Source organism: Limanda limanda, chromosome 21 (genome assembly GCF_963576545.1).
Source record: "Limanda limanda chromosome 21, fLimLim1.1, whole genome shotgun sequence".
Lineage (NCBI taxonomy): Eukaryota > Metazoa > Chordata > Actinopteri > Pleuronectiformes > Pleuronectidae > Limanda > Limanda limanda.
The window spans coordinates 6,074,602-6,095,264 of NC_083656.1; the positions used below are offsets into that span (position 1 = coordinate 6,074,602).

General features: G+C 46.6%; 1 protein-coding gene across 1 annotated transcript; it reads right to left on the reverse strand.

Moving 5' to 3' along the window:
• Positions 1-32: 32 nt before the first annotated feature.
• LOC133028206 (uncharacterized) lies at positions 33-20,612 on the reverse strand. Its single transcript, XM_061095401.1, is given in 50 exon segments — positions 33-37; positions 333-905; positions 1,001-1,263; positions 1,372-1,534; positions 1,791-2,372; positions 2,468-2,730; positions 2,839-3,001; positions 3,290-3,608; positions 3,696-3,841; positions 3,937-4,199; positions 4,308-4,470; positions 4,727-5,308; positions 5,404-5,649; positions 5,764-5,937; positions 6,196-6,777; positions 6,873-7,135; positions 7,244-7,406; positions 7,695-8,013; positions 8,101-8,246; positions 8,342-8,604; positions 8,713-8,875; positions 9,132-9,480; positions 9,567-9,712; positions 9,808-10,070; positions 10,179-10,341; positions 10,598-11,179; positions 11,275-11,537; positions 11,646-11,808; positions 12,065-12,461; positions 12,464-12,645; positions 12,741-13,003; positions 13,112-13,274; positions 13,561-13,879; positions 13,967-14,112; positions 14,208-14,470; positions 14,579-14,741; positions 15,000-15,581; positions 15,677-15,939; positions 16,048-16,210; positions 16,469-17,050; positions 17,146-17,408; positions 17,517-17,679; positions 17,968-18,286; positions 18,374-18,519; positions 18,615-18,877; positions 18,986-19,148; positions 19,405-19,753; positions 19,840-19,985; positions 20,081-20,349; positions 20,452-20,612. Coding segments are annotated over 50 exon segments (13,377 nt in total). The 5' UTR covers positions 20,529-20,612.
• Between the last annotated feature and the right edge of the window lie 51 nt (positions 20,613-20,663).

A 20,663-nucleotide genomic window follows, 5' to 3' on the forward strand; every position in this document is an offset into this window, starting at 1 on the left:
CCAACTTCCAGGTGGAGCATCTTCTCCTCCAACTATCCTGGTGTTCAGGGGAGTGATGCCACACACTGCAAACAACAGAGCAAAGAAAGTGGAGCTCAAACTAACGTGACTTACCCATAGAATAAATTCACAGAATTTAAGGGAAGTACATGCTCCTGAAAGCAGTACCAACAAGATAAACAGAGTATTTGCTTCGATGATAACCTCATTACTGCACTGTAGATGTATGCCTCCACTGACCAGTGCACTTTCACCACGTGTTGCCGGAGCAGAGACATAATATAATGACCAACTTAGGAAAAGGCGGCAGTCAGAATACTTACATTCAGCACTTGACATGGTCAAGTCGGGACTTGGGGTTTGAGATACTGCTTCTGTGGGTGTAGCTTCTGGTCCTTCAGTACTAGGACCAGTAGCAGTAGTGGTTGTAATAAGAGGAGGTGGGAGACCAGGACAGGTGTAGCTGCTGTCAGCATCCAGTCCACTGGAGGTGAACTGCACAAATCCTGGCCTATCAGAGCGAATGATGGAGTTGATCCAGGACTGGTAACGGGAAACTCTGGAGTAAACTCCTGGCAGATTGGGCCGAGCACAACCAAAACCAAAACTAACTACTCCAGACTGGACCCAGACGGGGCCCTGTTTGTTCACCATCGGACCTCCTGAGTCACCCTGAGGACAAAAAGAGGACACGGCTGAGGATTTAACAAAGTCCTCAACACAATGACCAACAGGTTTCAGATCAAAAAAGAAGCTCACCTGACATGAGTCTTTGCCTCCTGCCAGAACACCAGCACAAATCATGTTGTCGTTGACTGTACCGACTCCATTGAGACAGTTACACTGTCTGTTGCCCAAAACTGGAACCTCCACTTCTTGTAGAGTTTCAGGGAACGATAATGACACTGAGAGGCCAACAAGAAGAGACAGAATTCATACATCCACCTACATATTATATAGCACTTAGACAACACTCCTTGTCAGCAACAAGCAGACTCACCTCCCTCCTTGACGTTGCCCCAGCCAGTGACCCAGCTATCTGTACCGTTGGTGAACACACTGTCACTGGCTGCCAGACACACAGGTCTGATGTAGTCAGTGAATTTCACTGGTGACGAGAGTCTGAGTAGAGCAATGTCGTTGTTGCTGCTGTCGCTGTCATACTTTGGATGCAAAATGATTCTGGAAACACTTCTGGACTCCTCATTTGGGTTTGTGCCCTGCAGGTTCTGACGGCCGAGAGAAACTTGCAAGCCAGACGTACTTGTGCTAAAATTATGGAAATAAGTGTCAGTTTTAAGAAGAAATCACTGCTGAACCACAGACTGGAACACACACAAATGCATCATCTATTATAGACTAGTTACCCACCTGGAGAAGCAGTGAGCAGCAGTCATCACCCACTCTCTGTTAATGAGGGAACCACCACAAAAATGGCCGCCAAACATCTGCAGACTAATCTGCCAAGGCCAACTTCCAGGTGGAGCATCTTCTCCTCCAACTATCTTGGTGTTCAGGGGAGTGATGCCACACACTGCAAACAACAGAGAAAAGCAAGTGGAGCTCAAATTAACGTGACTTACCCATTGAATAAATTCACAGTTTAAGGAAAGTACATGCTACTGAAAGAAGTACCAACAAGATGAACAGAGTATTTGTTTAGATGATAACCTAATTACTGCACTGTAGATGTATGCCTCCACTGACCAGTGCAGTTTCACCACGTGTTGCCGGAGAAGAGACATAATAGAATGACCAACTTAGGAAAAGGTGGCAGTCACAATACTTACATTCAGCAGTTGACATGGTCAAGTCCGGACTTGTGGTTTGAGAGACTGCTTCTGTGGTTGTAGCTTCTGGTCCTTCAGTACTAGGACCAGCTGCAGTGGTGGTTGTAATAAGAGGAGGTGGGAGACCAGGACAGGTGTAGCTGGTGTCAGCATCCAGTCCACTGGAGGTGAACTGCACGAATCCTGGCATGTCAGAACCGATGATGGAGTTGATCCAGGACTGGTAACGGGAAACTCTGGAGTAAACTCCTGGCAGATTGGGCCGAGCACAACCAAAACCAAAACTAACTACTCCAGACTGGACCCAGACGGAGCCCTGTTTGTTCACCATTGGACCTCCTGAGTCACCCTGAGGACAAAAAGAGGACACGACTAAGTATTTCACAAAGTCCTCAACACAATGACCAACAGGTTAAAAATCAAAAAAGATGCTCACCTGACATGAGTCTTTGCCTCCTGCCAGAACACCAGCACAAATCATGTTGTCGTTGACTTTACCGACTCCATTGAGACAGTTACACTGTCTGTTGCCCAAAACTGGAACCTCCACTTCTTGTAGAGTTTCAGGGAACGATAATGACACTGAGAGGCCAACAAGAAGAGACAGAATTCATACATCCACCTACAGTTTATATAACACTTAGACAACACTCCTTGTCAGCAACAAGCAGACTCACCTCCCTCCTTGACGTTGCCCCAGCCAGTGACCCAGCTATCTGTACCGTTGGTGAACACACTGTCACTGGCTGCCAGACACACAGGTCTGATGTAGTCAGTGAATTTCACTGGTGACGAGAGTCTGAGTAGAGCAATGTCGTTGTTGCTGCTGTCGCTGTCATACTTTGGATGCAAAATGATTCTGGAAACACTTCTGGACTCCTCATTTGGGTTTGTGCCCTGCAGGTTCTGACGGCCGAGAGAAACTTGCAAGCCAGACGTACTTGTGCTAAAATTATAGAAATAAGTGTCAGTTTTAAGAAGAAATCACTGCTGAACCACAGACTGGAACACACACAAATGCATCATCTATTATAGACTAGTTACCCACCTGGAGAAGCAGTGAGCAGCAGTCATCACCCACTCTCTGTTAATGAGGGAACCACCACAAAAATGGCCGCCAAACATCTGCAGACTAATCTGCCAAGGCCAACTTCCAGGTGGAGCATCTTCTCCTCCAACTATCCTGGTGTTCAGGGGAGTGATGCCACACACTGCAAACAACAGAGCAAAGAAAGTGGAGCTCAAACTAACGTGACTTACCCATAGAATAAATTCACAGAATTTAAGGGAAGTACATGCTACTGAAAGAAGTACCAACAAGATAAACAGAGTATTTGCTTCGATGATAACCTCATTACTGCACTGTAGATGTATGCCTCCACTGACCAGTGCAGTTTCACCACGTGTTGCCGGAGCAGAGACATAATATAATGACCAACTTAGGAAAAGGCAGCAGTCAGAATACTTACATTCAGCACTTGACATGGTTAAGTCGGGACTTGGGGTTTGAGATACTGCTTCTGTGGTTGTAGCTTCTGGTCCTTCAGTACTAGGACCAGTAGCAGTAGTGGTTGTAATAAGAGGAGGTGGGAGACCAGGACAGGTGTAGCTGCTGTCAGCATCCAGTCCACTGGAGGTGAACTGCACGAATCCTGGCCTATCAGAGCGAATGATGGAGTTGATCCAGGACTGGTAACGGGACACTCTGGAGTAAACTCCTGGCAGATTGGGCCGAGCACAACCAAAACCAAAACTAACTACTCCAGACTGGACCCAGACGGAGCCCTGTTTGTTCACCATTGGACCTCCTGAGTCACCCTGAGGACAAAAAGAGGACACGACTAAGTATTTCACAAAGTCCTCAACACAATGACCAACAGGTTTAAAATCAAAAAAGATGCTCACCTGACATGAGTCTTTGCCTCCTGCCAGAACACCAGCACAAATCATGTTGTCGTTGACTGTACCGACTCCATTGAGACAGTTACACTGTCTGTTGCCCAAAACTGGAACCTCCACTTCTTGTAGAGTTTCAGGGAACGATAATGACACTGAGAGCCCAACAAGAAGAGACACAATTCATACATCCACCTACATATTATATAGCACTTAGACAACACTCCTTGTCAGCAACAAGCAGACTCACCTCCCTCCTTGACGTTGCCCCAGCCAGTGACCCAGCTATCTGTACCGTTGTGGAACACACTGTCACTGGCTGCCAGACACACAGGTCTGATGTAGTCAGTGAATTTCACTGGTGACGAGAGTCTGAGTAGAGCAATGTCGTTGTTGCTGCTGTCGCTGTCATACTTTGGATGCAAAATGATTCTGGAAACACTTCTGGACTCCTCATTTGGGTTTGTGCCCTGCAGGTTCTGACGGCCGAGAGAAACTTGCAAGCCAGACGTACTTGTGCTAAAATTATGGAAATAAGTGTCAGTTTTAAGAAGAAATCACTGCTGAACCACAGACTGGAACACACACAAATTGATCATCTATTATAGACGAGTTACCCACCTGGAGAAGCAGTGAGCAGCAGTCATCACCCACTCTCTGTTAATGAGGGAACCACCACAAAAATGGCCGCCAAACATCTGCAGACTAATCTGCCAAGGCCAACTTCCAGGTGGAGCATCTTCTCCTCCAACTATCTTGGTGTTCAGGGGAGTGATGCCACACACTGCAAACAACAGAGAAAAGCAAGTGGAGCTCAAATTAACGTGACTTACCCATTGAATAAATTCACAGTTTAAGGAAAGTACATGCTACTGAAAGAAGTACCAACAAGATGAACAGAGTATTTGTTTAGATGATAACCTAATTACTGCACTGTAGATGTATGCCTCCACTGACCAGTGCAGTTTCACCACGTGTTGCCGGAGAAGAGACATAATAGAATGACCAACTTAGGAAAAGGTGGCAGTCACAATACTTACATTCAGCAGTTGACATGGTCAAGTCCGGACTTGTGGTTTGAGAGACTGCTTCTGTGGTTGTAGCTTCTGGTCCTTCAGTACTAGGACCAGCTGCAGTGGTGGTTGTTATAAGAGGAGGTGGGAGACCAGGACAGGTGTAGCTGGTGTCAGCATCCAGTCCACTGGAGGTGAACTGCACGAATCCTGGCATGTCAGAACCGATGATGGAGTTGATCCAGGACTGGTAACGGGAAACTCTGGAGTAAACTCCTGGCAGATTGGGCCGAGCACAACCAAAACCAAAACTAACTACTCCAGACTGGACCCAGACGGAGCCCTGTTTGTTCACCATTGGACCTCCTGAGTCACCCTGAGGACAAAAAGAGGACACGACTAAGTATTTCACAAAGTCCTCAACACAATGACCAACAGGTTAAAAATCAAAAAAGATGCTCACCTGACATGAGTCTTTGCCTCCTGCCAGAACACCAGCACAAATCATGTTGTCGTTGACTGTACCGACTCCATTGAGACAGTTACACTGTCTGTTGCCCAAAACTGGAACCTCCACTTCTTGTAGAGTTTCAGGGAACGATAATGACACTGAGAGGCCAACAAGAAGAGACAGAATTCATACATCCACCTACAGTTTATATAACACTTAGACAACACTCCTTGTCAGCAACAAGCAGACTCACCTCCCTCCTTGACGTTGCCCCAGCCAGTGACCCAGCTATCTGTACCGTTGTTGAACACACTGTCACTGGCTGCCAGACACACTGGTCTGACGTAGTCAGTGAATTTCACTGGTGACGAGAGTCTGAGTAGAGCAATGTCGTTGTTGCTGCTGTCGCTGTCATACTTTGGATGCAAAATGATTCTGGAAACACTTCTGGACTCCTCATTTGGGTTTGTGCCCTGCAGGTTCTGACGGCCGAGAGAAACTTGCAAGTCCGATGTACTTGTGCTAAAATAATAAAGATATGCGTCAGTTTTAAGAAGAAATCACTGCTGAACCATAGACTGGAACACACACAAATGCATCATCTATTATAGACTAGTTACCCACCTGGAGAAGCAGTGAGCAGCAGTCATCACCCACTCTCTGTTAATGAGGGAACCACCACAAAAATGGCCGCCAAACATCTGCAGACTAATCTGCCAAGGCCAACTTCCAGGTGGAGCATCTTCTCCTCCAACTATCCTGGTGTTCAGGGGAGTGATGCCACACACTGCAAACAACAGAGCAAAGAAAGTGGAGCTCAAACTAACGTGACTTACCCATAGAATAAATTCACAGAATTTAAGGGAAGTACATGCTACTGAAAGACGTACCAACAAGATAAACAGAGTATTTGCTTCGATGATAACCTCATTACTGCACTGTAGATGTATGCCTCCACTGACCAGTGCAGTTTCACCACGTGTTGCCGGAGCAGAGACATAATATAATGACCAACTTAGGAAAAGGCAGCAGTCAGAATACTTACATTCAGCACTTGACATGGTTAAGTCGGGACTTGGGGTTTGAGATACTGCTTCTGTGGTTGTAGCTTCTGGTCCTTCAGTACTAGGACCAGTAGCAGTAGTGGTTGTAATAAGAGGAGGTGGGAGACCAGGACAGGTGTAGCTGCTGTCAGCATCCAGTCCACTGGAGGTGAACTGCACGAATCCTGGCCTATCAGAGCGAATGATGGAGTTGATCCAGGACTGGTAACGGGACACTCTGGAGTAAACTCCTGGCAGATTGGGCCGAGCACAACCAAAACCAAAACTAACTACTCCAGACTGGACCCAGACGGAGCCCTGTTTGTTCACCATTGGACCTCCTGAGTCACCCTGAGGACAAAAAGAGGACACGACTAAGTATTTCACAAAGTCCTCAACACAATGACCAACAGGTTTAAAATCAAAAAAGATGCTCACCTGACATGAGTCTTTGCCTCCTGCCAGAACACCAGCACAAATCATGTTGTCGTTGACTGTACCGACTCCATTGAGACAGTTACACTGTCTGTTGCCCAAAACTGGAACCTCCACTTCTTGTAGAGTTTCAGGGAACGATAATGACACTGAGAGCCCAACAAGAAGAGACACAATTCATACATCCACCTACATATTATATAGCACTTAGACAACACTCCTTGTCAGCAACAAGCAGACTCACCTCCCTCCTTGACGTTGCCCCAGCCAGTGACCCAGCTATCTGTACCGTTGGTGAACACACTGTCACTGGCTGCCAGACACACAGGTCTGATGTAGTCAGTGAATTTCACTGGTGACGAGAGACTGAGTAGAGCAATGTCGTTGTTGCTGCTGTCGCTGTCATACTTTGGATGCAAAATGATTCTGGAAACACTTCTGGACTCCTCATTTGGGTTTGTGCCCTGCAGGTTCTGACGGCCGAGAGAAACTTGCAAGCCAGACGTACTTGTGCTAAAATTATAGAAATAAGTGTCAGTTTTAAGAAGAAATCACTGCTGAACCATAGACTGGAACACACACAAATTGATCATCTATTATAGACTAGTTACCCACCTGGAGAAGCAGTGAGCAGCAGTCATCACCCACTCTCTGTTAATGAGGGAACCACCACAAAAATGGCCGCCAAACATCTGCAGACTAATCTGCCAAGGCCAACTTCCAGGTGGAGCATCTTCTCCTCCAACTATCCTGGTGTTCAGGGGAGTGATGCCACACACTGCAAACAACAGAGCAAAGAAAGTGGAGCTCAAACTAACGTGACTTACCCATAGAATAAATTCACAGAATTTAAGGGAAGTACATGCTACTGAAAGAAGTACCAACAAGATAAACAGAGTATTTGCTTCGATGATAACCTCATTACTGCACTGTAGATGTATGCCTCCACTGACCAGTGCAGTTTCACCACGTGTTGCCAGAGCAGAGACATAATAGAATGACCAACTTAGGAAAAGGCGGCAGTCAGAATACTTACATTCAGCACTTGACATGGTCAAGTCGGGACTTGGGGTTTGAGAGACTGCTTCTGTGGTTGTAGCTTCTGGTCCTTCAGTACTAGGACCAGTAGCAGTAGTGGTTGTAATAAGAGGAGGTGGGAGACCAGGACAGGTGTAGCTGCTGTCAGCATCCAGTCCACTGGAGGTGAACTGCACGAATCCTGGCCTATCAGAGCGAATGATGGAGTTGATCCAGGACTGGTAACGGGAAACTCTGGAGTAAACTCCTGGCAGATTGGGCCGAGCACAACCAAAACCAAAACTAACTACTCCAGACTGGACCCAGACGGGGCCCTGTTTGTTCACCATTGGACCTCCTGAGTCACCCTGAGGACAAAAAGAGGACACGGCTGAGGATTTTACAAAGTCCTCAACACAATGACCAACAGGTTACAGATCAAAAAAGAAGCTCACCTGACATGAGTCTTTGCCTCCTGCCAGAACACCAGCACAAATCATGTTGTCATTGACTGTACCGACTCCATTGAGACAGTTACACTGTCTGTTGCCCAAAACTGGAACCTCCACTTCTTGTAGAGTTTCAGGGAACGATAATGACACTGAGAGGCCAACAAGAAGAGACAGAATTCATACATCCACCTACATATTATATAGCACTTAGACAACACTCCTTGTCAGCAACAAGCAGACTCACCTCCCTCCTTGACGTTGCCCCAGCCAGTGACCCAGCTATCTGTACCGTTGGTGAACACACTGTCACTGGCTGCCAGACACACAGGTCTGATGTAGTCAGTGAATTTCACTGGTGACGAGAGACTGAGTAGAGCAATGTCGTTGTTGCTGCTGTCGCTGTCATACTTTGGATGCAAAATGATTCTGGAAACACTTCTGGACTCCTCATTTGGGTTTGTGCCCTGCAGGTTCTGACGGCCGAGAGAAACTTGCAAGCCAGACGTACTTGTGCTAAAATTATGTAAATAAGTGTCAGTTTTAAGAAGAAATCACTGCTGAACCACAGACTGGAACACACACAAATGCATCATCTATTATAGACGAGTTACCCACCTGGAGAAGCAGTGAGCAGCAGTCATCACCCACTCTCTGTTAATGAGGGAACCACCACAAAAATGGCCGCCAAACATCTGCAGACTAATCTGCCAAGGCCAACTTCCAGGTGGAGCATCTTCTCCTCCAACTATCTTGGTGTTCAGGGGAGTGATGCCACACACTGCAAACAACAGAGAAAAGCAAGTGGAGCTCAAATTAACGTGACTTACCCATTGAATAAATTCACAGTTTAAGGAAGGTACATGCTACTGAAAGAAGTACCAACAAGATGAACAGAGTATTTGTTTAGATGATAACCTAATTACTGCACTGTAGATGTATGCCTCCACTGACCAGTGCAGTTTCACCACGTGTTGCCGGAGAAGAGACATAATAGAATGACCAACTTAGGAAAAGGTGGCAGTCACAATACTTACATTCAGCAGTTGACATGGTCAAGTCCGGACTTGTGGTTTGAGAGACTGCTTCTGTGGTTGTAGCTTCTGGTCCTTCAGTACTAGGACCAGCTGCAGTGGTGGTTGTAATAAGAGGAGGTGGGAGACCAGGACAGGTGTAGCTGGTGTCAGCATCCAGTCCACTGGAGGTGAACTGCACGAATCCTGGCCTATCAGAGCGAATGATGGAGTTGATCCAGGACTGGTAACGGGACACTCTGGAGTAAACTCCTGGCAGATTGGGCCGAGCACAACCAAAACCAAAACTAACTACTCCAGACTGGACCCAGACGGAGCCCTGTTTGTTCACCATTGGACCTCCTGAGTCACCCTGAGGACAAAAAGAGGTCACGACTAAGTATTTCACAAAGTCCTCAACACAATGACCAACAGGTTAAAATCAAAAAAGAAGCTCACCTGACATGAGTCTTTGCCTCCTGCCAGAACACCAGCACAAATCATGTTGTCGTTGACTGTACCGACTCCATTGAGACAGTTACACTGTCTGTTGCCCAAAACTGGAACCTCCACTTCTTGTAGAGTTTCAGGGAACGATAATGACACTGAGAGCCCAACAAGAAGAGACACAATTCATACATCCACCTACATATTATATAGCACTTAGACAACACTCCTTGTCAGCAACAAGCAGACTCACCTCCCTCCTTGACGTTGCCCCAGCCAGTGACCCAGCTATCTGTACCGTTGTGGAACACACTGTCACTGGCTGCCAGACACACAGGTCTGATGTAGTCAGTGAATTTCACTGGTGACGAGAGTCTGAGTAGAGCAATGTCGTTGTTGCTGCTGTCGCTGTCATACTTTGGATGCAAAATGATTCTGGAAACACTTCTGGACTCCTCATTTGGGTTTGTGCCCTGCAGGTTCTGACGGCCGAGAGAAACTTGCAAGCCAGACGTACTTGTGCTAAAATTATGGAAATAAGTGTCAGTTTTAAGAAGAAATCACTGCTGAACCACAGACTGGAACACACACAAATGCATCATCTATTATAGACTAGTTACCCACCTGGAGAAGCAGTGAGCAGCAGTCATCACCCACTCTCTGTTAATGAGGGAACCACCACAAAAATGGCCGCCAAACATCTGCAGACTAATCTGCCAAGGCCAACTTCCAGGTGGAGCATCTTCTCCTCCAACTATCTTGGTGTTCAGGGGAGTGATGCCACACACTGCAAACAACAGAGAAAAGCAAGTGGAGCTCAAATTAACGTGACTTACCCATTGAATAAATTCACAGTTTAAGGAAAGTACATGCTACTGAAAGAAGTACCAACAAGATGAACAGAGTATTTGTTTAGATGATAACCTAATTACTGCACTGTAGATGTATGCCTCCACTGACCAGTGCAGTTTCACCACGTGTTGCCGGAGAAGAGACATAATAGAATGACCAACTTAGGAAAAGGTGGCAGTCACAATACTTACATTCAGCAGTTGACATGGTCAAGTCCGGACTTGTGGTTTGAGAGACTGCTTCTGTGGTTGTAGCTTCTGGTCCTTCAGTACTAGGACCAGCTGCAGTGGTGGTTGTTATAAGAGGAGGTGGGAGACCAGGACAGGTGTAGCTGGTGTCAGCATCCAGTCCACTGGAGGTGAACTGCACGAATCCTGGCATGTCAGAACCGATGATGGAGTTGATCCAGGACTGGTAACGGGAAACTCTGGAGTAAACTCCTGGCAGATTGGGCCGAGCACAACCAAAACCAAAACTAACTACTCCAGACTGGACCCAGACGGAGCCCTGTTTGTTCACCATTGGACCTCCTGAGTCACCCTGAGGACAAAAAGAGGACACGACTAAGTATTTCACAAAGTCCTCAACACAATGACCAACAGGTTAAAAATCAAAAAAGATGCTCACCTGACATGAGTCTTTGCCTCCTGCCAGAACACCAGCACAAATCATGTTGTCGTTGACTGTACCGACTCCATTGAGACAGTTACACTGTCTGTTGCCCAAAACTGGAACCTCCACTTCTTGTAGAGTTTCAGGGAACGATAATGACACTGAGAGCCCAACAAGAAGAGACACAATTCATACATCCACCTACATATTATATAGCACTTAGACAACACTCCTTGTCAGCAACAAGCAGACTCACCTCCCTCCTTGACGTTACCCCAGCCAGTGACCCAGCTATCTGTACCGTTGGTGAACACACTGTCACTGGCTGCCAGACACACAGGTCTGATGTAGTCAGTGAATTTCACTGGTGACGAGAGACTGAGTAGAGCAATGTCGTTGTTGCTGCTGTCGCTGTCATACTTTGGATGCAAAATGATTCTGGAAACACTTCTGGACTCCTCATTTGGGTTTGTGCCCTGCAGGTTCTGACGGCCGAGAGAAACTTGCAAGCCAGACGTACTTGTGCTAAAATTATGGAAATAAGTGTCAGTTTTAAGAAGAAATCACTGCTGAACCACAGACTGGAACACACACAAATGCATCATCTATTATAGACGAGTTACCCACCTGGAGAAGCAGTGAGCAGCAGTCATCACCCACTCTCTGTTAATGAGGGAACCACCACAAAAATGGCCGCCAAACATCTGCAGACTAATCTGCCAAGGCCAACTTCCAGGTGGAGCATCTTCTCCTCCAACTATCTTGGTGTTCAGGGGAGTGATGCCACACACTGCAAACAACAGAGAAAAGCAAGTGGAGCTCAAATTAACGTGACTTACCCATTGAATAAATTCACAGTTTAAGGAAGGTACATGCTACTGAAAGAAGTACCAACAAGATGAACAGAGTATTTGTTTAGATGATAACCTAATTACTGCACTGTAGATGTATGCCTCCACTGACCAGTGCAGTTTCACCACGTGTTGCCGGAGAAGAGACATAATAGAATGACCAACTTAGGAAAAGGTGGCAGTCACAATACTTACATTCAGCAGTTGACATGGTCAAGTCCGGACTTGTGGTTTGAGAGACTGCTTCTGTGGTTGTAGCTTCTGGTCCTTCAGTACTAGGACCAGCTGCAGTGGTGGTTGTAATAAGAGGAGGTGGGAGACCAGGACAGGTGTAGCTGCTGTCAGCATCCAGTCCACTGGAGGTGAACTGCACGAATCCTGGCCTATCAGAGCGAATGATGGAGTTGATCCAGGACTGGTAACGGGACACTCTGGAGTAAACTCCTGGCAGATTGGGCCGAGCACAACCAAAACCAAAACTAACTACTCCAGACTGGACCCAGACGGAGCCCTGTTTGTTCACCATTGGACCTCCTGAGTCACCCTGAGGACAAAAAGAGGTCACGACTAAGTATTTCACAAAGTCCTCAACACAATGACCAACAGGTTAAAATCAAAAAAGAAGCTCACCTGACATGAGTCTTTGCCTCCTGCCAGAACACCAGCACAAATCATGTTGTCGTTGACTGTACCGACTCCATTGAGACAGTTACACTGTCTGTTGCCCAAAACTGGAACCTCCACTTCTTGTAGAGTTTCAGGGAACGATAATGACACTGAGAGCCCAACAAGAAGAGACACAATTCATACATCCACCTACATATTATATAGCACTTAGACAACACTCCTTGTCAGCAACAAGCAGACTCACCTCCCTCCTTGACGTTGCCCCAGCCAGTGACCCAGCTATCTGTACCGTTGTGGAACACACTGTCACTGGCTGCCAGACACACAGGTCTGATGTAGTCAGTGAATTTCACTGGTGACGAGAGTCTGAGTAGAGCAATGTCGTTGTTGCTGCTGTCGCTGTCATACTTTGGATGCAAAATGATTCTGGAAACACTTCTGGACTCCTCATTTGGGTTTGTGCCCTGCAGGTTCTGACGGCCGAGAGAAACTTGCAAGCCAGACGTACTTGTGCTAAAATTATGGAAATAAGTGTCAGTTTTAAGAAGAAATCACTGCTGAACCACAGACTGGAACACACACAAATGCATCATCTATTATAGACTAGTTACCCACCTGGAGAAGCAGTGAGCAGCAGTCATCACCCACTCTCTGTTAATGAGGGAACCACCACAAAAATGGCCGCCAAACATCTGCAGACTAATCTGCCAAGGCCAACTTCCAGGTGGAGCATCTTCTCCTCCAACTATCTTGGTGTTCAGGGGAGTGATGCCACACACTGCAAACAACAGAGAAAAGCAAGTGGAGCTCAAATTAACGTGACTTACCCATTGAATAAATTCACAGTTTAAGGAAAGTACATGCTACTGAAAGAAGTACCAACAAGATGAACAGAGTATTTGTTTAGATGATAACCTAATTACTGCACTGTAGATGTATGCCTCCACTGACCAGTGCAGTTTCACCACGTGTTGCCGGAGAAGAGACATAATAGAATGACCAACTTAGGAAAAGGTGGCAGTCACAATACTTACATTCAGCAGTTGACATGGTCAAGTCCGGACTTGTGGTTTGAGAGACTGCTTCTGTGGTTGTAGCTTCTGGTCCTTCAGTACTAGGACCAGCTGCAGTGGTGGTTGTTATAAGAGGAGGTGGGAGACCAGGACAGGTGTAGCTGGTGTCAGCATCCAGTCCACTGGAGGTGAACTGCACGAATCCTGGCATGTCAGAACCGATGATGGAGTTGATCCAGGACTGGTATCGGGAAACTCTGGAGTAAACTCCTGGCAGATTGGGCCGAGCACAACCAAAACCAAAACTAACTACTCCAGACTGGACCCAGACGGAGCCCTGTTTGTTCACCATTGGACCTCCTGAGTCACCCTGAGGACAAAAAGAGGACACGACTAAGTATTTCACAAAGTCCTCAACACAATGACCAACAGGTTAAAAATCAAAAAAGATGCTCACCTGACATGAGTCTTTGCCTCCTGCCAGAACACCAGCACAAATCATGTTGTCGTTGACTGTACCGACTCCATTGAGACAGTTACACTGTCTGTTGCCCAAAACTGGAACCTCCACTTCTTGTAGAGTTTCAGGGAACGATAATGACACTGAGAGGCCAACAAGAAGAGACAGAATTCATACATCCACCTACAGTTTATATAACACTTAGACAACACTCCTTGTCAGCAACAAGCAGACTCACCTCCCTCCTTGACGTTGCCCCAGCCAGTGACCCAGCTATCTGTACCGTTGGTGAACACACTGTCACTGGCTGCCAGACACACAGGTCTGATGTAGTCAGTGAATTTCACTGGTGACGAGAGTCTGAGTAGAGCAATGTCGTTGTTGCTGCTGTCGCTGTCATACTTTGGATGCAAAATGATTCTGGAAACACTTCTGGACTCCTCATTTGGGTTTGTGCCCTGCAGGTTCTGACGGCCGAGAGAAACTTGCAAGCCAGACGTACTTGTGCTAAAATTATAGAAATAAGTGTCAGTTTTAAGAAGAAATCACTGCTGAACCACAGACTGGAACACACACAAATGCATCATCTATTATAGACTAGTTACCCACCTGGAGAAGCAGTGAGCAGCAGTCATCACCCACTCTCTGTTAATGAGGGAACCACCACAAAAATGGCCGCCAAACATCTGCAGACTAATCTGCCAAGGCCAACTTCCAGGTGGAGCATCTTCTCCTCCAACTATCCTGGTGTTCAGGGGAGTGATGCCACACACTGCAAACAACAGAGCAAAGAAAGTGGAGCTCAAACTAACGTGACTTACCCATAGAATAAATTCACAGAATTTAAGGGAAGTACATGCTACTGAAAGAAGTACCAACAAGATAAACAGAGTATTTGCTTCGATGATAACCTCATTACTGCACTGTAGATGTATGCCTCCACTGACCAGTGCAGTTTCACCACGTGTTGCCGGAGCAGAGACATAATATAATGACCAACTTAGGAAAAGGCGGCAGTCAGAATACTTACATTCAGCACTTGACATGGTTAAGTCGGGACTTGGGGTTTGAGATACTGCTTCTGTGGTTGTAGCTTCTGGTCCTTCAGTACTAGGACCAGTAGCAGTAGTGGTTGTAATAAGAGGAGGTGGGAGACCAGGACAGGTGTAGCTGCTGTCAGCATCCAGTCCACTGGAGGTGAACTGCACGAATCCTGGCCTATCAGAGCGAATGATGGAGTTGATCCAGGACTGGTAACGGGAAACTCTGGAGTAAACTCCTGGCAGATTGGGCCGAGCACAACCAAAACCAAAACTAACTACTCCAGACTGGACCCAGACGGAGCCCTGTTTGTTCACCATTGGACCTCCTGAGTCACCCTGAGGACAAAAAGAGGACACGACTAAGTATTTCACAAAGTACTCAACACAATGACCAACAGGTTTAAAATCAAAAAAGATGCTCACCTGACATGAGTCTTTGCCTCCTGCCAGAACACCAGCACAAATCATGTTGTCGTTGACTGTACCGACTCCATTGAGACAGTTACACTGTCTGTTGCCCAAAACTGGAACCTCCACTTCTTGTAGAGTTTCAGGGAACGATAATGACACTGAGAGGCCAACAAGAAGAGACAGAATTCATACATCCACCTACAGTTTATATAACACTTAGACAAAACTCCTTGTCAGCAACAAGCAGACTCACCTCCCTCCTTGACGTTGCCCCAGCCAGTGACCCAGCTATCTGTACCGTTGGTGAACACACTGTCACTGGCTGCCAGACACACAGGTCTGATGTAGTCAGTGAATTTCACTGGTGACGAGAGTCTGAGTAGAGCAATGTCGTTGTTGCTGCTGTCGCTGTCATACTTTGGATGCAAAATGATTCTGGAAACACTTCTGGACTCCTCATTTGGGTTTGTGCCCTGCAGGTTCTGACGGCCGAGAGAAACTTGCAAGCCAGACGTACTTGTGCTAAAATTATAGAAATAAGTGTCAGTTTTAAGAAGACATCACTGCTGAACCACAGACTGGAACACACACAAATGGATCATCTATTATAGACTAGTTACCCACCTGGAGAAGCAGTGAGCAGCAGTCATCACCCACTCTCTGTTAATGAGGGAACCACCACAAAAATGGCCGTCAAACATCTGCAGACTAATCTGCCAAGGCCAACTTCCAGGTGGAGCATCTTCTCCTCCAACTATCCTGGTGTTCAAGGCAGTGATGCCACACACTGCAAACAACAGAGCAAAGAAAGTGGAGCTCAAATTAACGTGACTTACCCATAGAATAAATTCACAGAATTTAAGGAAAGTACATGCTACTGAAAGAAGTACCAACAAGATGAACAGAGTATTTGTTTAGATGATAACCTAATTACTGCACTGTAGATGTATGCCTCCACTGACCAGTGCAGTTTCACCACGTGTTGCCGGAGAAGAGACATAATAGAATGACCAACTTAGGAAAAGGCAGCAGTCAGAATACTTACATTCAGCACTTGACATGGTTAAGTCGGGACTTGGGGTTTGAGATACTGCTTCTGTGGTTGTAGCTTCTGGTCCTTCAGTACTAGGACCAGTAGCAGTAGTGGTTGTAATAAGAGGAGGTGGGAGACCAGGACAGGTGTAGCTGCTGTCAGCATCCAGTCCACTGGAGGTGAACTGCACGAATCCTGGCCTATCAGAGCGAATGATGGAGTTGATCCAGGACTGGTAACGGGACACTCTGGAGTAAACTCCTGGCAGATTGGGCCGAGCACAACCAAAACCAAAACTAACTACTCCAGACTGGACCCAGACGGAGCCCTGTTTGTTCACCATTGGACCTCCTGAGTCACCCTGAGGACAAAAAGAGGACACGACTAAGTATTTCACAAAGTCCTCAACACAATGACCAACAGGTTTAAAATCAAAAAAGATGCTCACCTGACATGAGTCTTTGCCTCCTGCCAGAACACCAGCACAAATCATGTTGTCGTTGACTGTACCGACTCCATTGAGACAGTTACACTGTCTGTTGCCCAAAACTGGAACCTCCACTTCTTGTAGAGTTTCAGGGAACGATAATGACACTGAGAGCCCAACAAGAAGAGACACAATTCATACATCCACCTACATATTATATAGCACTTAGACAACACTCCTTGTCAGCAACAAGCAGACTCACCTCCCTCCTTGACGTTGCCCCAGCCAGTGACCCAGCTATCTGTACCGTTGGTGAACACACTGTCACTGGCTGCCAGACACACAGGTCTGATGTAGTCAGTGAATTTCACTGGTGACGAGAGACTGAGTAGAGCAATGTCGTTGTTGCTGCTGTCGCTGTCATACTTTGGATGCAAAATGATTCTGGAAACACTTCTGGACTCCTCATTTGGGTTTGTGCCCTGCAGGTTCTGACGGCCGAGAGAAACTTGCAAGCCAGACGTACTTGTGCTAAAATTATAGAAATAAGTGTCAGTTTTAAGAAGAAATCACTGCTGAACCATAGACTGGAACACACACAAATTGATCATCTATTATAGACTAGTTACCCACCTGGAGAAGCAGTGAGCAGCAGTCATCACCCACTCTCTGTTAATGAGGGAACCACCACAAAAATGGCCGCCAAACATCTGCAGACTAATCTGCCAAGGCCAACTTCCAGGTGGAGCATCTTCTCCTCCAACTATCCTGGTGTTCAGGGGAGTGATGCCACACACTGCAAACAACAGAGCAAAGAAAGTGGAGCTCAAACTAACGTGACTTACCCATAGAATAAATTCACAGAATTTAAGGGAAGTACATGCTACTGAAAGAAGTACCAACAAGATAAACAGAGTATTTGCTTCGATGATAACCTCATTACTGCACTGTAGATGTATGCCTCCACTGACCAGTGCAGTTTCACCACGTGTTGCCAGAGCAGAGACATAATAGAATGACCAACTTAGGAAAAGGCGGCAGTCAGAATACTTACATTCAGCACTTGACATGGTCAAGTCGGGACTTGGGGTTTGAGAGACTGCTTCTGTGGTTGTAGCTTCTGGTCCTTCAGTACTAGGACCAGTAGCAGTAGTGGTTGTAATAAGAGGAGGTGGGAGACCAGGACAGGTGTAGCTGCTGTCAGCATCCAGTCCACTGGAGGTGAACTGCACGAATCCTGGCCTATCAGAGCGAATGATGGAGTTGATCCAGGACTGGTAACGGGAAACTCTGGAGTAAACTCCTGGCAGATTGGGCCGAGCACAACCAAAACCAAAACTAACTACTCCAGACTGGACCCAGACGGGGCCCTGTTTGTTCACCATTGGACCTCCTGAGTCACCCTGAGGACAAAAAGAGGACACGGCTGAGGATTTTACAAAGTCCTCAACACAATGACCAACAGGTTACAGATCAAAAAAGAAGCTCACCTGACATGAGTCTTTGCCTCCTGCCAGAACACCAGCACAAATCATGTTGTCATTGACTGTACCGACTCCATTGAGACAGTTACACTGTCTGTTGCCCAAAACTGGAACCTCCACTTCTTGTAGAGTTTCAGGGAACGATAATGACACTGAGAGGCCAACAAGAAGAGACAGAATTCATACATCCACCTACATATTATATAGCACTTAGACAACACTCCTTGTCAGCAACAAGCAGACTCACCTCCCTCCTTGACGTTGCCCCAGCCAGTGACCCAGCTATCTGTACCGTTGGTGAACACACTGTCACTGGCTGCCAGACACACAGGTCTGATGTAGTCAGTGAATTTCACTGGTGACGAGAGACTGAGTAGAGCAATGTCGTTGTTGCTGCTGTCGCTGTCATACTTTGGATGCAAAATGATTCTGGAAACACTTCTGGACTCCTCATTTGGGTTTGTGCCCTGCAGGTTCTGACGGCCGAGAGAAACTTGCAAGCCAGACGTACTTGTGCTAAAATTATGTAAATAAGTGTCAGTTTTAAGAAGAAATCACTGCTGAACCACAGACTGGAACACACACAAATGCATCATCTATTATAGACGAGTTACCCACCTGGAGAAGCAGTGAGCAGCAGTCATCACCCACTCTCTGTTAATGAGGGAACCACCACAAAAATGGCCGCCAAACATCTGCAGACTAATCTGCCAAGGCCAACTTCCAGGTGGAGCATCTTCTCCTCCAACTATCTTGGTGTTCAGGGGAGTGATGCCACACACTGCAAACAACAGAGAAAAGCAAGTGGAGCTCAAATTAACGTGACTTACCCATTGAATAAATTCACAGTTTAAGGAAGGTACATGCTACTGAAAGAAGTACCAACAAGATGAACAGAGTATTTGTTTAGATGATAACCTAATTACTGCACTGTAGATGTATGCCTCCACTGACCAGTGCAGTTTCACCACGTGTTGCCGGAGAAGAGACATAATAGAATGACCAACTTAGGAAAAGGTGGCAGTCACAATACTTACATTCAGCAGTTGACATGGTCAAGTCCGGACTTGTGGTTTGAGAGACTGCTTCTGTGGTTGTAGCTTCTGGTCCTTCAGTACTAGGACCAGCTGCAGTGGTGGTTGTAATAAGAGGAGGTGGGAGACCAGGACAGGTGTAGCTGGTGTCAGCATCCAGTCCACTGGAGGTGAACTGCACGAATCCTGGCCTATCAGAGCGAATGATGGAGTTGATCCAGGACTGGTAACGGGACACTCTGGAGTAAACTCCTGGCAGATTGGGCCGAGCACAACCAAAACCAAAACTAACTACTCCAGACTGGACCCAGACGGAGCCCTGTTTGTTCACCATTGGACCTCCTGAGTCACCCTGAGGACAAAAAGAGGTCACGACTAAGTATTTCACAAAGTCCTCAACACAATGACCAACAGGTTAAAATCAAAAAAGAAGCTCACCTGACATGAGTCTTTGCCTCCTGCCAGAACACCAGCACAAATCATGTTGTCGTTGACTGTACCGACTCCATTGAGACAGTTACACTGTCTGTTGCCCAAAACTGGAACCTCCACTTCTTGTAGAGTTTCAGGGAACGATAATGACACTGAGAGCCCAACAAGAAGAGACACAATTCATACATCCACCTACATATTATATAGCACTTAGACAACACTCCTTGTCAGCAACAAGCAGACTCACCTCCCTCCTTGACGTTGCCCCAGCCAGTGACCCAGCTATCTGTACCGTTGTGGAACACACTGTCACTGGCTGCCAGACACACAGGTCTGATGTAGTCAGTGAATTTCACTGGTGACGAGAGTCTGAGTAGAGCAATGTCGTTGTTGCTGCTGTCGCTGTCATACTTTGGATGCAAAATGATTCTGGAAACACTTCTGGACTCCTCATTTGGGTTTGTGCCCTGCAGGTTCTGACGGCCGAGAGAAACTTGCAAGCCAGACGTACTTGTGCTAAAATTATGGAAATAAGTGTCAGTTTTAAGAAGAAATCACTGCTGAACCACAGACTGGAACACACACAAATGCATCATCTATTATAGACTAGTTACCCACCTGGAGAAGCAGTGAGCAGCAGTCATCACCCACTCTCTGTTAATGAGGGAACCACCACAAAAATGGCCGCCAAACATCTGCAGACTAATCTGCCAAGGCCAACTTCCAGGTGGAGCATCTTCTCCTCCAACTATCTTGGTGTTCAGGGGAGTGATGCCACACACTGCAAACAACAGAGAAAAGCAAGTGGAGCTCAAATTAACGTGACTTAC